Below are 14,663 nucleotides of genomic sequence, written 5' to 3' on the forward strand. Positions count from 1 at the left end.
GGAGGGCCTCGATGCCCTTGTCCAGCCCTGGCCACATCACATTCTGTTGTTTGTGTTTCCTCTATGGTTCCTGGTGGGGCGGGTTCTACAGCGGATTGAGACGCATGGGGGTTGAGTGATTCTCGTCGCACCGGCCTGGCCCTGTCATCCATGTTAGGGGGATCTGGTATGGATTCTAGTGGACCAGCTTCTGCAGGTCTCTCTCTCATCTCCCCTGCTGGTAGGAGGGCATATACCCATTCGTAGGAATGGCCTAGAGCGACTAAAGTAAAGTAAATGAGCAGGTAAGCCTTAATTTTGTCCTTAGTGGTTTGGTGGAACTGGCAAGTATTTGTATAGCGTTCTGTTTTCTGATGGCTTTAATTCTGAAGGCTCCTTTCTTAGCTCTGTAAGAGGAGAGCCTGTGGTGTTGGGGATCCTGATTAAGATGCTGCTTTCTTTTACAGTGGATCAGTGTTGTGAAACATGCTGTTGCCAACTTCATCATTTCTGTCCTCTGGTTTTTTGGCCTCACTCTCTGTGGACCGTTAAGGTAAATTTGATTAACCCTGATTTTTGTGTATCAAGTTTTGACCCTGCTTGCTAGAAATCTCATGTTCCTCAGGTCAGGTCATTGCTTCTTGGTTATATTTTTGGATTTGATTTATTGCATTTTATATTCTGCCTTTCACAATACCAGTTGCTGCAAACTGGATGTTTGTCTGACATTGGAACTTTTTTTTTTTTTTTTTTTTTTAAAGAATGAAAGTTTATATGGTGTAGTAAAGTAACACTGCTTTCCTGTTTGCTGTTCTGGATGTGCCTGGCAGGTCCAGCAACAGTGTGACCCATTTTCATCCTTTCTCCCCTTAACACCAGCCTTTTCGGTCTGACTTACTGAGCTGTTGCTCAGCCAGAGGCTGGATTTATTTAGTAGCAAAAACAGTGTGCCTTGTGCACTTAACAGTCGGTCTCCCCCCCCCCCCCCCCCCCCCCCATTTAAAATCCTGACACTTGGCCCCAGTGTTTTTATGGGCCGGCTCCTCTTTCCACCTATCTCTTCTCCCTTATCTCACTGTATTTTTCTCCTAACTATTTACATTTTCTGCACTGGTCCCTCCTCAGTGTGCCTCACACTAAGGAAGCAGTATTTCATATGCACACTGGGCCTTTGCTAGCTCCTTTTCTTTGAGATAAGTGTATACATTCAGGAGTCATCACCTCTTTTCACCTTGCTGTCTTGCCTAAAATTCAGCCTCTTTAGATTGACTTTCCCTTAATTGACTTTAGGCCTTCAGTATTCACCTGATTGTGACTGAAGCCTGTCTAAGATACTTCACATACGCTGGGTTCCTTTACCCCATATAAGGCACCTGTAAATATCATAAATAATAAGTAGGTAAACAACTGGAATATACAATGTGAAGATTTATTTCAGTCACTATAGGTAAAAGTTTATGCAGAATCAAAATAAAGCAGCTTGTGCATCCTTAACATCCTTTTCTGCCTGACAGGGTGAGCATATGATTATCTTTGAAAAGAGGCTGAAAAGTTTCCATTTCACTGCTTACAGCCCATTCTTGAATTTGCTGGTAGATAAAAAAAATCATTAATATGGAAGTCGTTATCAAAATAAACCAATCATGAATGCATTGCTTAAACAGTATCATTTCCACTATCTTGATCGTCTTTTCAGGATAGAAGATCGACGCATGAAGAAAGACAAGACGTATGGGCAAAATGGTGAGGGTAGAGTAGGGTATTCAAAAGTACACATGGGATATGAAGGTTTTTGATATTGATTTAAAATATTAGGAGACATTAGTAGGGGATAGGATAAAGTGGCTCTCCTTTCTCATCCACAGAGTCCATCATCAAGATGAGAAATGATTACTTGGATTGCAGTAGAAACATGACCTAATGAAACTGCCTGACAGTATATAAGAACATAAAACACATAAGCTGAGCCATACCAAAGGTTCTTTAAGCCCAGTTTCTTGTCTCTGACAGTTAACAGTCCAGGTCACTAGTACCTGACAGGATCCCAAAGAGTAAATTCATTCTTTACTGCTCACTCCTGGGGAAAAGCAGTGGCTTTCTTGAATCTACCCACTTGATAGTTTATGGCGTTTTCCTCCAGGAACTTGTCTGAAACTTTTTTAAACATGGCTTGTGTTTAGTTAAAGAAAAAAGAAACTTGCCATTTTTTGTTTAAATCTTCTATCTGTTAGTTTCATGGAGTGTACCCTAATCTTTCTTGTTACTGGATTGGTCGTAGTTGGAAAAATGATACTGGACTAGCTGGACCTTTGGTTTGACCCAGTATGGCAATTCTTACGTTCTACAAGGATCAAAGCAGTCGGGCCCAAGGCAATAAAAGAGGACATGGTGCAACACAGTGCAGCTCTTTTTCTGTCACCAATAGCACAGAAGGGGGGAGGGATTTCAAATGCAGTACCAGCTACATGTAATTGGGGAGGGGGAAGGATTGTGATGTAGAGACTGACCAAACATGTTTTGGTTTCAGCACTAAAACGGCCCAAAATCCAGGTTCGAGTTTCATCTGAAAATGCCAGTGCATTTTTGGCTAAAACGGAAACTCCCCGACCTTTGCCCCACTCAGGCGACCTGAGCAATTCTGGTGGTTTAGTGACCTCTTCGGAGGCAGGAATGAAGCCTACTCGTTCCTGCCCAGTGCGGCTACTCAGTTAAAATGGCTGCCAAGACTTCCTGCAGCAGCATCACGAGACTACCGTGGAAGCTCCCAGTGGCCATTTTGAGATTGGAACCTGCATAAGCAGGAGCTATTTCCAGTTGCTCCTGCTTATATTGGTTGCAATCTCAAAATGGCCCCCGGGACTTCCCATGGTAGTCATTCAAAGCTGCCATGGGAGGTCCCGGTAGCCATTTTGGAACTGGAACTGGCATGGACAAAAATGGCTGTTGCCCATGCCAGTTCCAGTCTCAAAATGGCTGCTGGGACTTCCAGAAGCAGTCTTGGAAGCCATTTTGACCTGGAGCGTTAATGTGCTCATGAAAAAATGGGGATGCTCCTATGCCCACCACCCATTAACCACAAAGTAGACCCAGGAGGGGGCTGCCACTAGGGTGTAGGTTGGGGGGGGGGGGGGTTGGGTTGGGGGATGTTTCTTCCGAAACTGAGCAGCTAATTTCAGTCACAGATTTTGTTTCAGTAGAAACCGAAGATCCTGGTATCGATCAGGCTTTATTGTGATGGGTTCAGAAAAGAGAGAGAAGGGGATGGTAGTAGAGGCAAGAGACTTAAGCGGGGATATGAAGGAAAACAAGATAGTAAACGGGGATGGGAAAGAAAGTGACGGAATGTTGGAGACACATGAGGAAACTGCAGGGGAGGATTAGAAGGGGATTCAAGGGAAAAGGGCATTAGAGGAGCTGTAGGGTGTGAGGAAATAGAGTTATGCAGTGTGAGGGAATATCCTCCCTCCCCATTCCAGGATCCCTTGTTTTTTCTTTTCAGTCCCTCCATGGTCTCCTCATGGAGGAGTAACCTAGTGGTTAGTGCAGCGGCCTGAGAACCTGGTGAACTGATTCCCACTGCAGCAAGTCTTTTAATATTCTAGTGCCCCAGGTACAAAATTAAGTACCTGTGTGTGTGTGTATATATATATATATATATATATATATATATATATATCATTGATTTTAACCACTGAAAGACAGTATATCAAGCCCCATCCCATCCCCCTTCCCTTTCTCTCTGTCTATCCTGCCTTACATCACTTCTCCATTTCCTTCCTTTTTCCCTCTGCTTTTTACATTGCTTCCCCCAGTCACTCTCCCCCTTCTCCCTTCCATGCTTTAGTTACTAAGATCCCTTTTCCCCCAATGACCAAATTAAGTACATGCACACACAATTGCAGAAAAAAATGTAATTTATATAAAAATGTGTCACACAATTGTAGAATTTGCAAACCCATGCTGCAGAATCTTGAAAATCTGCCACAGGAAACCAGGGGCTGTGTCTGTAGTTACATAGGGTAATTTTATAAAACCTTTTCTGCATGTAGAGCAGTGCTTATCTTTTTGTAGCTGTGGCCAAATAAAAAAGTGTGACCTCCCAGAGGTGCATCTATGGAGAGCCCACTAAAATTATGACCCTAAATGCAGATTTTGCAACACCATTTGGTGTGCTCTTGTGTAGAGCATGTTTTACACACAGAAAAGGAACTCATAAAATTGTGGGTATACACATGTAGGCATTCCTGAGGGTAGAGCTGGGGCAGAGTTTTAATGTGTGCCTTTATTTTATTAAGTGCATGGGTACATACACATACATGCACAAATTTACACCTATTTTGAAGCATATGTAAACGTGTACATGAGGATTTGTGCACTCCAAGGCTGGTTCTGGGTACCTATTTTATAAAGCCATATGGGTGCTCATGGGGAGGGGAGCAGGAAGACTGTATGAAGGGAAGGGGGGAGGTGATGACAAAAATCTTACTGATGAGCCATAAGAACCAAGCTCTCTGGCTTCACCATCATAATGAGAGAGATGAGGCAGGGGAATAGGGGATTTGGGTTGGGGGAGGGAGATAGAGGAATTTGTTTAAAATTGATGTAAGATATGATATAGCTTTGCTGGATGATATTTTATAGTTATTGTTACAACTTTCCAATAAAAATATGTGAAATACAAAAATATGTTAATGTTGAAGTAAGTTTAGTATGAATTTGTCAACAGTTCATCCTAATATCAAAAAACTGCAGCATATCAGTTCCAAATTTCTCATTAATGAAATAATCAAAGATTAAAACTTTTTATGAGAAGAAACAAAATTGGATAACTCTGATTTAAGTAACAGTTTATAAGAAAGTAAATTCTACTAAAGCCACACTGGTGCCTTCATTGCCTTGATAAAATAGGCATCTTTTTTTTAACTTGGCCTTAAGTGCCCTATTATAAAATTATCCCCAGGTGAATCTGAGAGCAGCCATATTAGTAAGAAAGTGACATTACTTCATGCTCTCTGAAATTGTTGATTCATGTTGGTCTTGATACCTTAAATGACGACATATACTATATATTTATTTATTTATGACATTTATATCCCACATTATCCCAAGGAATCTTGGAGTTCAGTGTGCCTTACATAAGATAATCAAAATAACTATGGAAGGAGTGTGACAGTACTGGTGTATTTGATTAGTTGATGAACAAGTTGTCAGAGGCTTCATTTTTTGAAAATGTCCAGAGCTTCAGGGCAGCTGTAGAGAAGTAGCTGAAAAAAAATGTGAAATGTTTTGGGATGTCTGTAAAATTTGAGTTGCTAAGCTGGGAGTAAATTACCTACTACCCACCTTTTACAATCCAGCACCACACACACACGGTGATTCTTCCATTTTGTAATAATAGTAGATGTGCCACCTTTGTTCCCAGGCTGTTGCATAGCATGAGGAGCTTTGTCAGTATTACGTCACATGCTTTGTGATAGAAATGGTGGAAGATTTGGGTTTAAATTAATTTGATATTTTTATTCTTCCTTCACCCAACTGAGTTTAAAGCAGATTACAATAAGCAAATTAAAACAGTGTATTCCAGATAAAAGTATTCTGTTTAAAGAAATTCATAAGCAAATTTAGGATAAAACAACTTGGTATAAAGGATAAATAAAATGTCACACTGTGATGTGTCTCGAATGTAATCCGTTCCTTGGGTGCCAACTCAAGGCTTTGGCTTATAAAGGGTGCCAAATGAAGCTTCCTTTTCAACCTGCTGCACCAGCCGGCTGCAACAGTCCTTATAACACAAGTCTCTCACGGAGTTCAGTCTTATCTTTTAAAGACAGTTCATTTCCTTTAAAAAGTTCATATATCACAATTTCTTCCAGCAAACTCAAGCCTTTGTACCCTCTCCTCAGTTAACATTCTGAGGCACAGGGGACCCCCTCCCTTAAACATACCAGCCACTTAACATCTGGTATCCACCCACATGGGTCTAGCTTGAATGCAGTGTAGAGTTCCCAAAATACTTCAAAAGGAAACTGGCTTAAATGTTTGCTGTAACTCCAAAGGTAAGGTTCTAGCACTCATTCTTTAAGAACTTTCCGTCCTGGGATCCTTCCTCCACCTTTGGATGAAATTGGCAAGCAGGTTTGTTAGCAATTTCCTAGGCTTCTCCCCCTTCACCTTTGCCAAGGCAGAAATGTCCATGGGTTCTGGCTCAGGTGCACACCCCTCCTGAACCACTGAAACCTTTTCTATGGGCGACCAATCCATCAGTTCCTCCCCTCCTGCAGCTGATAATCCTTATGATTACATGCCCCTCCTTCAGGAACTTGGGAAGTGTAGTCAGGATTAACCTCTCTGGGAAGAGCTTGTGCTCTGCTCCCGGGATTCTGCGAACTGTACTGAGGGCTAGCCTCTCTAAAGGGTTCATGTGACCTACCCCAGGGAAACTGGGAGTTGTAGTTCCTCTGATCCTCTGGGAGATATCTGGATCTACCTTGAAGAGCCTGGGAGTTGAAGTCCCTCCATTCCCCTGAGAAACATATTCCATTCAAGGGAGAAAAAAAACCCACTGTGATTTAAGTAATTTTTAAGTAGATAAAAATTTGCATAGTAGTCAGGATTTTAAATCTTGGAGAAAAAAAATGAACATGAAGCAGGTTTGAGTTTACTTGGTAGATTATTCTTTGGTTTTGGAGCTGCTCCACATATTATCAAGTGAAAAAGCCTATGAGAAGGCAGATGCAATTTCAATAAAGTACATGAAATACGCCAAAGCCAAACATGCATGATCTTTAAAGCAGCAAATGATAAGCATGCACAGGAATTCAATGGAGTTAAGTGGGGTGTAAAGTAGCCCTCTCCCATCTGGACCCGCATAAGATCAATTTTTCTACATTATTCTGCATGAAGGAATCCCTACCTGGTAAACCCAAGTATACAATATCGCAGTAGTGCAAGTGGAAGAAGGCCATTGCCTATATCACCTGTCATATGCTATCTACAGTTAGAACAGGATTAATCTAACAAACTAACCAAATGGCGCCCCAACAAAATAGCTCAAAGGCAAAACAGTCTAGTAATCAGCTACCCATTTTGGTGTTTAACACTCTGTGCACTAGGACACAAGGTTGATTCGGGGCAAAACACAGCTGTATGCAAAAAGGAGCCCTGTTCAGTAGGGCTATCACCAATGGGCTGGACTACAGGTACCAGCAACATAAAGGTCAGGGAACAGCTCAAAGAGAGGAATCCTGAGTATAGCCATGAATAGGGCTGACTTAGCAAGTGACCGCTGAAGGAAGCTGATGCAGGGTGGGGCCAGAAGTGGCTGCAGGAAGCAGATTAGGTCTGTTGCATCTTAGCTAATATGTGCCAGATCTTGGTGCCATATCCCTTGTTGGTGTCATGGTTCTGAGAGGTCTCTGCTGCTTTCACTGGTTTAGGTGCAGCGGGTGGCACTGGAAGTAATTGAGGCAAGGCACTGTTGCTGGAGCAGATGTAATTTAATTGGGCCCTGGTGGGGGGGGGGGGGGGTAGCCCTCCCTCTATATATGCTGCAAAGTAGAGCCGTCTGAGGGAAGGTGCCTGGCTATACTGGCCGAATCCCTAGTGAAGTCAAGAAACAAGAATTTAGCAAAGAAAATTAAATAATCTCTATATAATAATTGGTCAATCTGCCTCCCTGGATGGATGACTGGCTGGCTGGGTTCGTAACCGTATGTTAATGAGCTTACGTCAGCTCGCCTCCAGCGTTCCCTTCCCTCTGTGTCCTGCCCTCGCGGAAAGACGAAATGATGTCAGAGGAGGGCAGGACACTGAGAGGGAAGGCTGGAGGCGATGCGAGCTGAGCCTGCTGCCGCTGTGACCTGAGGTACGGATGGGAGGGGAGGGGAGAATCGCTGGACATGGAGGGGAGGGCAGGGGAGAGAGACGAGAAAACGCTTAGATGATAGCTTTCCTAGGGCCCGTTTCATTTGTTCTGAAATGGGCGTTTTTGCTTGTACAGTAATAAATGGAGAGCAGGGAGACCCATTGTATTGGACATTTTTGTTGGGACTGTTTTGTTGGGTCTCTCCTGTGGGCCGTTTTGTTGGGGACTGTTTTGTCTTTGAGGTTTTTTATCGGGTCTCTTTTGTTGGACTGTTTTGACAGGAAACCTAACCAAAGGCTGCTGACAGCCTCTAAAGCGAAAAGTGGCGCAGACAGTACCTAGAACTCTTTTCCGCTGGAGCAAGTTACTTTTGTTTTATCCCTTTTGCTGAATGTACCCTCTTACAGCTAAGCTTCTCTGTTTGCTCTACTTCCATTGTAGGACATTGCTGCTGTTTGAACATAGGGACATCGTTGTCATTTCTTTGCTCACTGTATTGTTTACCAATTCGGGAGGAGGACCAGCAAGGGTAATTAAGTTTAATTGTTAAACACACACACACAAATCCACACACTTAACTTTTGGGATGTCAGTTTGCTGTTAGATATTGCAGTTCTGTTTACCATATCCTGTTATGTTGGCTTTCATGTAAGCAACCTGTGCTGCCCAGCCTTCTATCTTTGTAATGTTAAAACCAGTAACAAAGAAATAAATAACAGTGGGCGCTGTGAAAGCTTGATTAGAAGGGTAGGAGGATGCAACTTAAGAATAATGTTAAAGAATGTTTTAAAAACTCTGAAAATATTTGTAGAGTAGTTGAACATTCTCCTTGCCTGCCTACTGCCAGAGCGTGTCTGAGCCAGCATTTTAAAGCTTGGATAGGTCTCGCTTGTCTGAATTAGGAAAGAGAAAATTGTTCTTACCTGCTTATTTCCTTTCTTTGATTCCTGCTAGACTGGTCCAGGTCCCACCCAGGAAAACTAAGGCTCTTCAGATTATCCTCATCTCTCAATGATGAATTTTGCTCTCATTTTTATTCTTGTAGTGGTTCCAGGGACATTATTAAATATTTTAGTTCTGCTTGATCAATAAAATACTGGCAAGTTCCAGGGCTGTACCACTTCTTATACTGATCATGATGTCACTGAAAGTCAAGTGTTTTCTGCCTTCATTTGTTGGCTGGGGAGCATAATTCACTTGTCTGTGGTCTAGCAGGAATCAAGGAAAGGAAATTAACAAGTATGAACAAATTTCATCTTCTTTTTGAGTTGCAGGAATTGAGATTGCATTTACTGCATTGTTTTTCAACCATTTGTTGATGTCTCTCCTTCTTTCACACAGACAAGAGGAGCTGCTTTCTTCATCATTGCTGTCGTCTGCTTATTGCTTTTTGATAATGATGATCTCATGGCTAAAATGGCTGAACATCGTATCCTTTGCTATGTCGATAAGGATTAATGGCAGTAATATTCTTTCTCCTGCCCTGTGTGTGTTTAAAGAGGCACAGATGGAAATGTTGGTGTAAATTGTGGTCTCACTGTTCAAAAATAAATGTGTGTGTGTGTAGATAACATATAGATATATTAGGGCTGCACATGTAACACATTAAAGTGATTAATGCATACAAATTTTAATATGTTAAATAAATATAACTCGATTAACAGTGTAGCATCTCCCCTTCACTTTCTAGCAGTGTAGCATCTTACCTCTCAAATGCAGTTATGAGGTGCAGGAGCTACAGCTCAGCTGCACAAGCCCTAGCAGTCTGCATTCATTTGTTCTCTGCTGTGTTCCTTCCTGAGTCACCACAGCAAGTGGCACATAATCTGCGTTCACTTTCAATTCACTTCACATACCGGAAGTTAAATCAAACTAATGCTGCTGCAACCTGAGGAGAACAGTTGAGTGTAGACTGCTGGAGTATGTGCAGCTGCATCTCCTGCCATTGTCTTTACCACTGTTGTCCCCTCAGAGCCACATTTGAGAGGTGAAATTCTATACAGTGAGAGAAAGGGTCACCTCAGTTGATATACAACAGAAGTTAAAAATTTATATAAAAAAGTATTTTGAGAAAAATTGAATATATTTGAAACTTACAAATTCCAATTAAAGGCTGGAAGGTTTTTTTGGGTTTTTTTTTTTTAAGCTAATGATTGAGAGCTGGTGGTGTATATGACAGTTAACACCCATTGAGTTTGGACGCATTTTTTCCTCACAATTCAGTGTCAAAAAAAGTTTTTCAATACTGATATAGTAGAGTTTGATTAGGATTTTGTTTAAATTCTTGGCCAGCTTTTAGGAGCTGTATTTCTTTCATCAGATTAAAAAATGGTCAGATCAGAGTAAAATATGTTGCTTGTACATAAAAGTAAATTGTACGTCAAATGTGGTGGTGTGAGAGGTATTGGGATAATGTGCAGCATCTTAAGAAGGTGATGAACACACATGAAATATGTCTAGTGGTGGGTTAAAAGAACAGGTGTGTACTCAGGGTAAGTTTATGAGGCTTTTCTTCAGAGAAATAGCATTTAGAAAATTACCTATGTATAATCTTGTAGAAGTATGTGTTTCTAATGTAGTTTTGAGGTTGTGCTTAGATGTGAGATGGAAGTTGAGTGGAGCTGGTGTGAAGCTGCAACATTTTTAGTGTCACATGTTGACTGGTAGGTGAGCTATATATTTCTAAACAAACATTTCTTATACACACACGTGTAAGGACATATGGAGGCATATTTGCAAAGCACTTACTTACAACCTTCATAGTAACCTATGGAACTTTGTAAGTCTAAGTGCTTTGAAATTGATCCCCATGATATCAAGAAACCTTTATTGTTCTAGGATCAACGTTTAATAGCATAAGTATGATGATCTTTTATCATCCTATCTTCATACAGACGCATTTTTAGGAACACGTGTATATATAATACATTGCTATGTTAGACTAAAATGCCTGTTTTTTTTGTTTTTTAAATAGTGCTGCCATTTTAATTTTTCAAATGTTAAATTATCCGATAAACACTTCTACAACAGTAGAGCTGTGTCCAACGTGTATAAATTACCCTTGCACTATATTTGTTTATAAAAAAAAATCTTCAGTAGCGCTATAGAAATGATTAGTAGTAGTATTTTTTTTATTTTTGTTACATTTGTACCCCGCGCTTTCCCACTCATGGCAGGCTCAATGCGGCTTACATATTATATACAGGTAGTAGTAGTCCGGTTTTAAGAATTTTTATTGAAACATCTTCACTCATATAATCTTTATTAAATTAGTAACCTCTCCAGGGACCTGGAGAGGTTATTAAATTATCGTGAGGAACTTGGTCTTTTCTTTAAGAACGATGTCACAGATGGGACTTAATTTAGACATTGATTGGGCTTCATTATTGTATGTGGATTGTTGAGTGGGAGGAGTTCATAGAGTGGGATCCTATCAGAAAACGGACTTAAAGAACGTGATGTTATTGACATTCATGCGTAATTACTGAAGGAGATGCCAAAGTTGTATGGCATCTTAGTTGAAGGTGGGTTAAGTCTTGTTCGTGCATAATTTTGTATATTTGGAGTGGTTTAACTTACTGATATTGTATATTTTATTTGTGTTTTAGATACTAGCCCTGACGCAGCCTGGCGAGACATGGCCTATGTTGGCATAGGTCTGACATATGTTGAAATTTAATGAAAATTATATGAGTGAATATGTTTTAAGATTTTCTAATGATTAGTTGAAGATGTTTCAATAAAAATTCTTAAAATCAGACTACTCACCTATTGAAGATCTTTTATGAGCACATGCAGTGAAAGGGCATTTTAATTTTTTACATTGGCTGGTAAGACATATAGTCCTATATAATAAATTATACCCATATGTCTTTTGTTCTGGCATATATGAATCATTACATAACAATTCTTTTGTTTTTAATAGTATCTGAGTTATTTTCATGGAGCACTCCAAAACTTTTATGTTCAATTTTATAGTTGATCTCAGTCAGCATGACTGAGTATCTATTTGGTATGTTTTACCTTTGTTTTCAATTTTTATGTTTTATCAATTTTGTATTTGTGTTCTTAAGCTTCATATTTATATGTACTTTTATGTGCATTTGTATGTATTTATTATTTTTGTCATTCATTGATTCATGTTTTCTAATAATCTCTATGCAGTTTTAATGTGAATCTGCTATAAGTTTACGTATTATTTAAGGGTTTTATTTATTGGTTTGTTTTACAGATTTATTTTACCCCTGATGCAGCCCATTGTTGGGCAAAGCGTGGTCATGTCGGTTGTGTGATTTTGTATGTTTTGTGAATAAACTTTACCTGGTTGTCCAGATAGTTGGTCTATTTTAAGATTATAGAGGCTTTTATTTTGTAGAAACTACCACATATATATGCGTCTTGATACACTTGACACCACTAAATATAAAAGAACAGAGATGTAAACGAGCAATAGAAAAGGATGTGTGGAATGTAATATACATAGTAACATAGTAGGTGACAGCAGAAAAAGACTTGTATGGTCCATGCAGTCTGCTCAACAAGATAAACTCATATGTGCTACTTTAAATGTATACCTGACCTTGATTTGTATCTACCATTTTCAGGGCACAGACCGTGGAAGTCTGCCCAGTACTAGCCCCGGCTCCCAACCACTAGCGCCGTCTCCTAACCACCGGTGCTGCCACCCAATCTCTGCTAAGCTTCTGAGGATCCATTTCTTCTGAACAGGATTACTTTATGTTTATCCCATGCATTTTTGAATTCCGTTACCATTTTCATCTCCACTACCTCCCTCGGGAGGGCATTCCAAGTATCCACCCCTCTCTCTGTGAAAAAATACTTCCTGACAGTTTTCTTGAGTCTGCCCCCCCCCCCCCCCCCCCCCCCCCTTCAACCTCATTTCATGTCCTCTAGTTCTACTGCCTTCCCGTCTCCGGAAAAGGTTCATTTGCGAATTAATACCTTTCAAATATTTGAACGTCTGTATCATGTCACCCCTGTTTCTCCTTTGTTCAGGTCAGCAAGTCTCTCCTCATACGTCTTGTAATACAAATCCCATACCATTTTTGTAGCTTTTCTTTGCACTGCTTCAATTCTTTTTACATTCTTAGCAAGGTGGGGCCTCACCAACGACTTGTACAGGGGCATCAACACCTCCTTTCTTCTGCTGATCACACCTTTCTCTATACAGCCTAGTAACCTTCTGGCAATGGCCACCGCCTTGTCACACTGTTTCGTCGCCTTCAGATCCTCAGATACTATCACCCCAAGATCCCTCTCTATGCCTGTACATATCAGACTCTCACTACCTAACACATATGTCTCCCATGGATTTCTACTCCTTAAGTGCATCACTTTGCATTTCTTCGCATTGAATTTTAGTTGCCAAACATTAGACCATTCTTCTAGCTTCTACAGATCCTTTTTCATGTTTTCCACTCCCTCATGGGTGTCCACTCTGTTACAAATCTTGGTATCATCCGCAAAAAGGCAAACTTTTCTAACCCTTCAGCAGTGTCACTCGCAAATGTATTGAAATGAATCGGCCCCAGCACCTATCCTTGAGGCACTCTATTGCTCACCTTTCCCTCATCCAAGTGAATTCCATTAACCACCTCCCTCTGGCTTCTGTCCATCAACCAGTTCCTAATCCAGTTCACCATGTTGGATCCTATCTTCAGCCTGTCAAGTTTATTCAAGAGCCCCCTGTGGGGGAACAGTGTCAAAAACTTTGCTGAAGTATAAGTAGATTACATCTATAGCATGTCCTTGATTCAGTTCTCCAGTCACCCAGTCAAAGAATTCAATGAGATTCGTTTGGCACAATTTACCTTTGGTGAAACCATGTTTTCTTGGATCTTGCAACTTATTGGCTTCCATGAAATTCACTATCCTTTCCTTCATCATCGCTTCCATTACTTTTCCAATAACCGAAGTGAGGCTTACTGGCCTGTAGTTTCCAGCTTCTTCCCTATCACCACTTTTGTGAAGAGAGACCACATCCGCTGTTCTCCAATCCCATGGAACCCCTCCCGTCTCCAAGGATTTATTAAACAAATCTTTAAGAGTACCCTCCAGAACCTCTCTGAGCTCCCTTAATATTCTGGGGTGGATCCCGTCCGGTCCCATGGCTTTGTCCACCTTTAGATTTTCAAGTAGCCTAGTGGTTAGTGCAGCGGAATATGATCCTGGGGAACTGGGTTCAATTCCCACTGCAGCTCCTTGTGACTGTGGGCAAGTCACTTAACCCTCCATTGTCCCTGGTACAAAATAAGTACCTGTATATATGTAAACCGCTTTGAATGTAGTTGCAAAAATACCACAGAAAGGCGGTATATCAAGTCCCATTTCCCTTCCCCCTTTCATGTACACTTTCTTCTATGAACGGTGCTATATCCACTCCATTCTCATATGTACTTTTGCCAGTCAATCGTGGTCCTTCTCCAGGATTTTCTTCAGTGAAAATAGAACAAATATATTTAGCAAATTTGCTTTTTCTTCATCATTATCCACATAATAAACATAAAGGAATCCTGCTCAGAAGGAATGGATCCTAAGGAGCTTAGACGAGATTGGGTGGCAAAGCCGGTGGCGGGAGACGGAGATGGTGCTGGGCAGACTTATACGGTCTGTGCCAGAGCCGATGGTGGGAGGCGGGACTGATGGTTTGGAGGTGGGGATAGTGCTGGGCAGACTTATACGGCCTGTGCCCGGAAAAGGACAGGTACAAATCAAGGTAAGGTATACACAAAAAGTAGCACATGTGAGTTTATCTTGTTGGGCAGACTGGATGGACCGCGCAGGTCTTTTTCTGCCATCA

General features: G+C 41.0%; 1 protein-coding gene across 1 annotated transcript in view; it reads left to right on the forward strand.

Annotated features, from left to right (window-relative positions):
* The window catches only part of SLC30A5 (solute carrier family 30 member 5), a 165,811-nt gene that overhangs the window by 24,867 nt on the left and 126,281 nt on the right, over window positions 1–14,663 (forward strand). Inside the window, exons 4-6 of the mRNA XM_030193218.1 lie at window positions 447–532; window positions 8,285–8,372; window positions 9,185–9,272. Of these exons, the coding sequence (XP_030049078.1) occupies window positions 447–532; window positions 8,285–8,372; window positions 9,185–9,272 (262 nt within the window). The remainder of the gene's footprint in view (window positions 1–446; window positions 533–8,284; window positions 8,373–9,184; window positions 9,273–14,663) is intronic.

The sequence above is a fragment of the Microcaecilia unicolor genome, chromosome 2, assembly GCF_901765095.1.
Source record: "Microcaecilia unicolor chromosome 2, aMicUni1.1, whole genome shotgun sequence".
Lineage (NCBI taxonomy): Eukaryota > Metazoa > Chordata > Amphibia > Gymnophiona > Siphonopidae > Microcaecilia > Microcaecilia unicolor.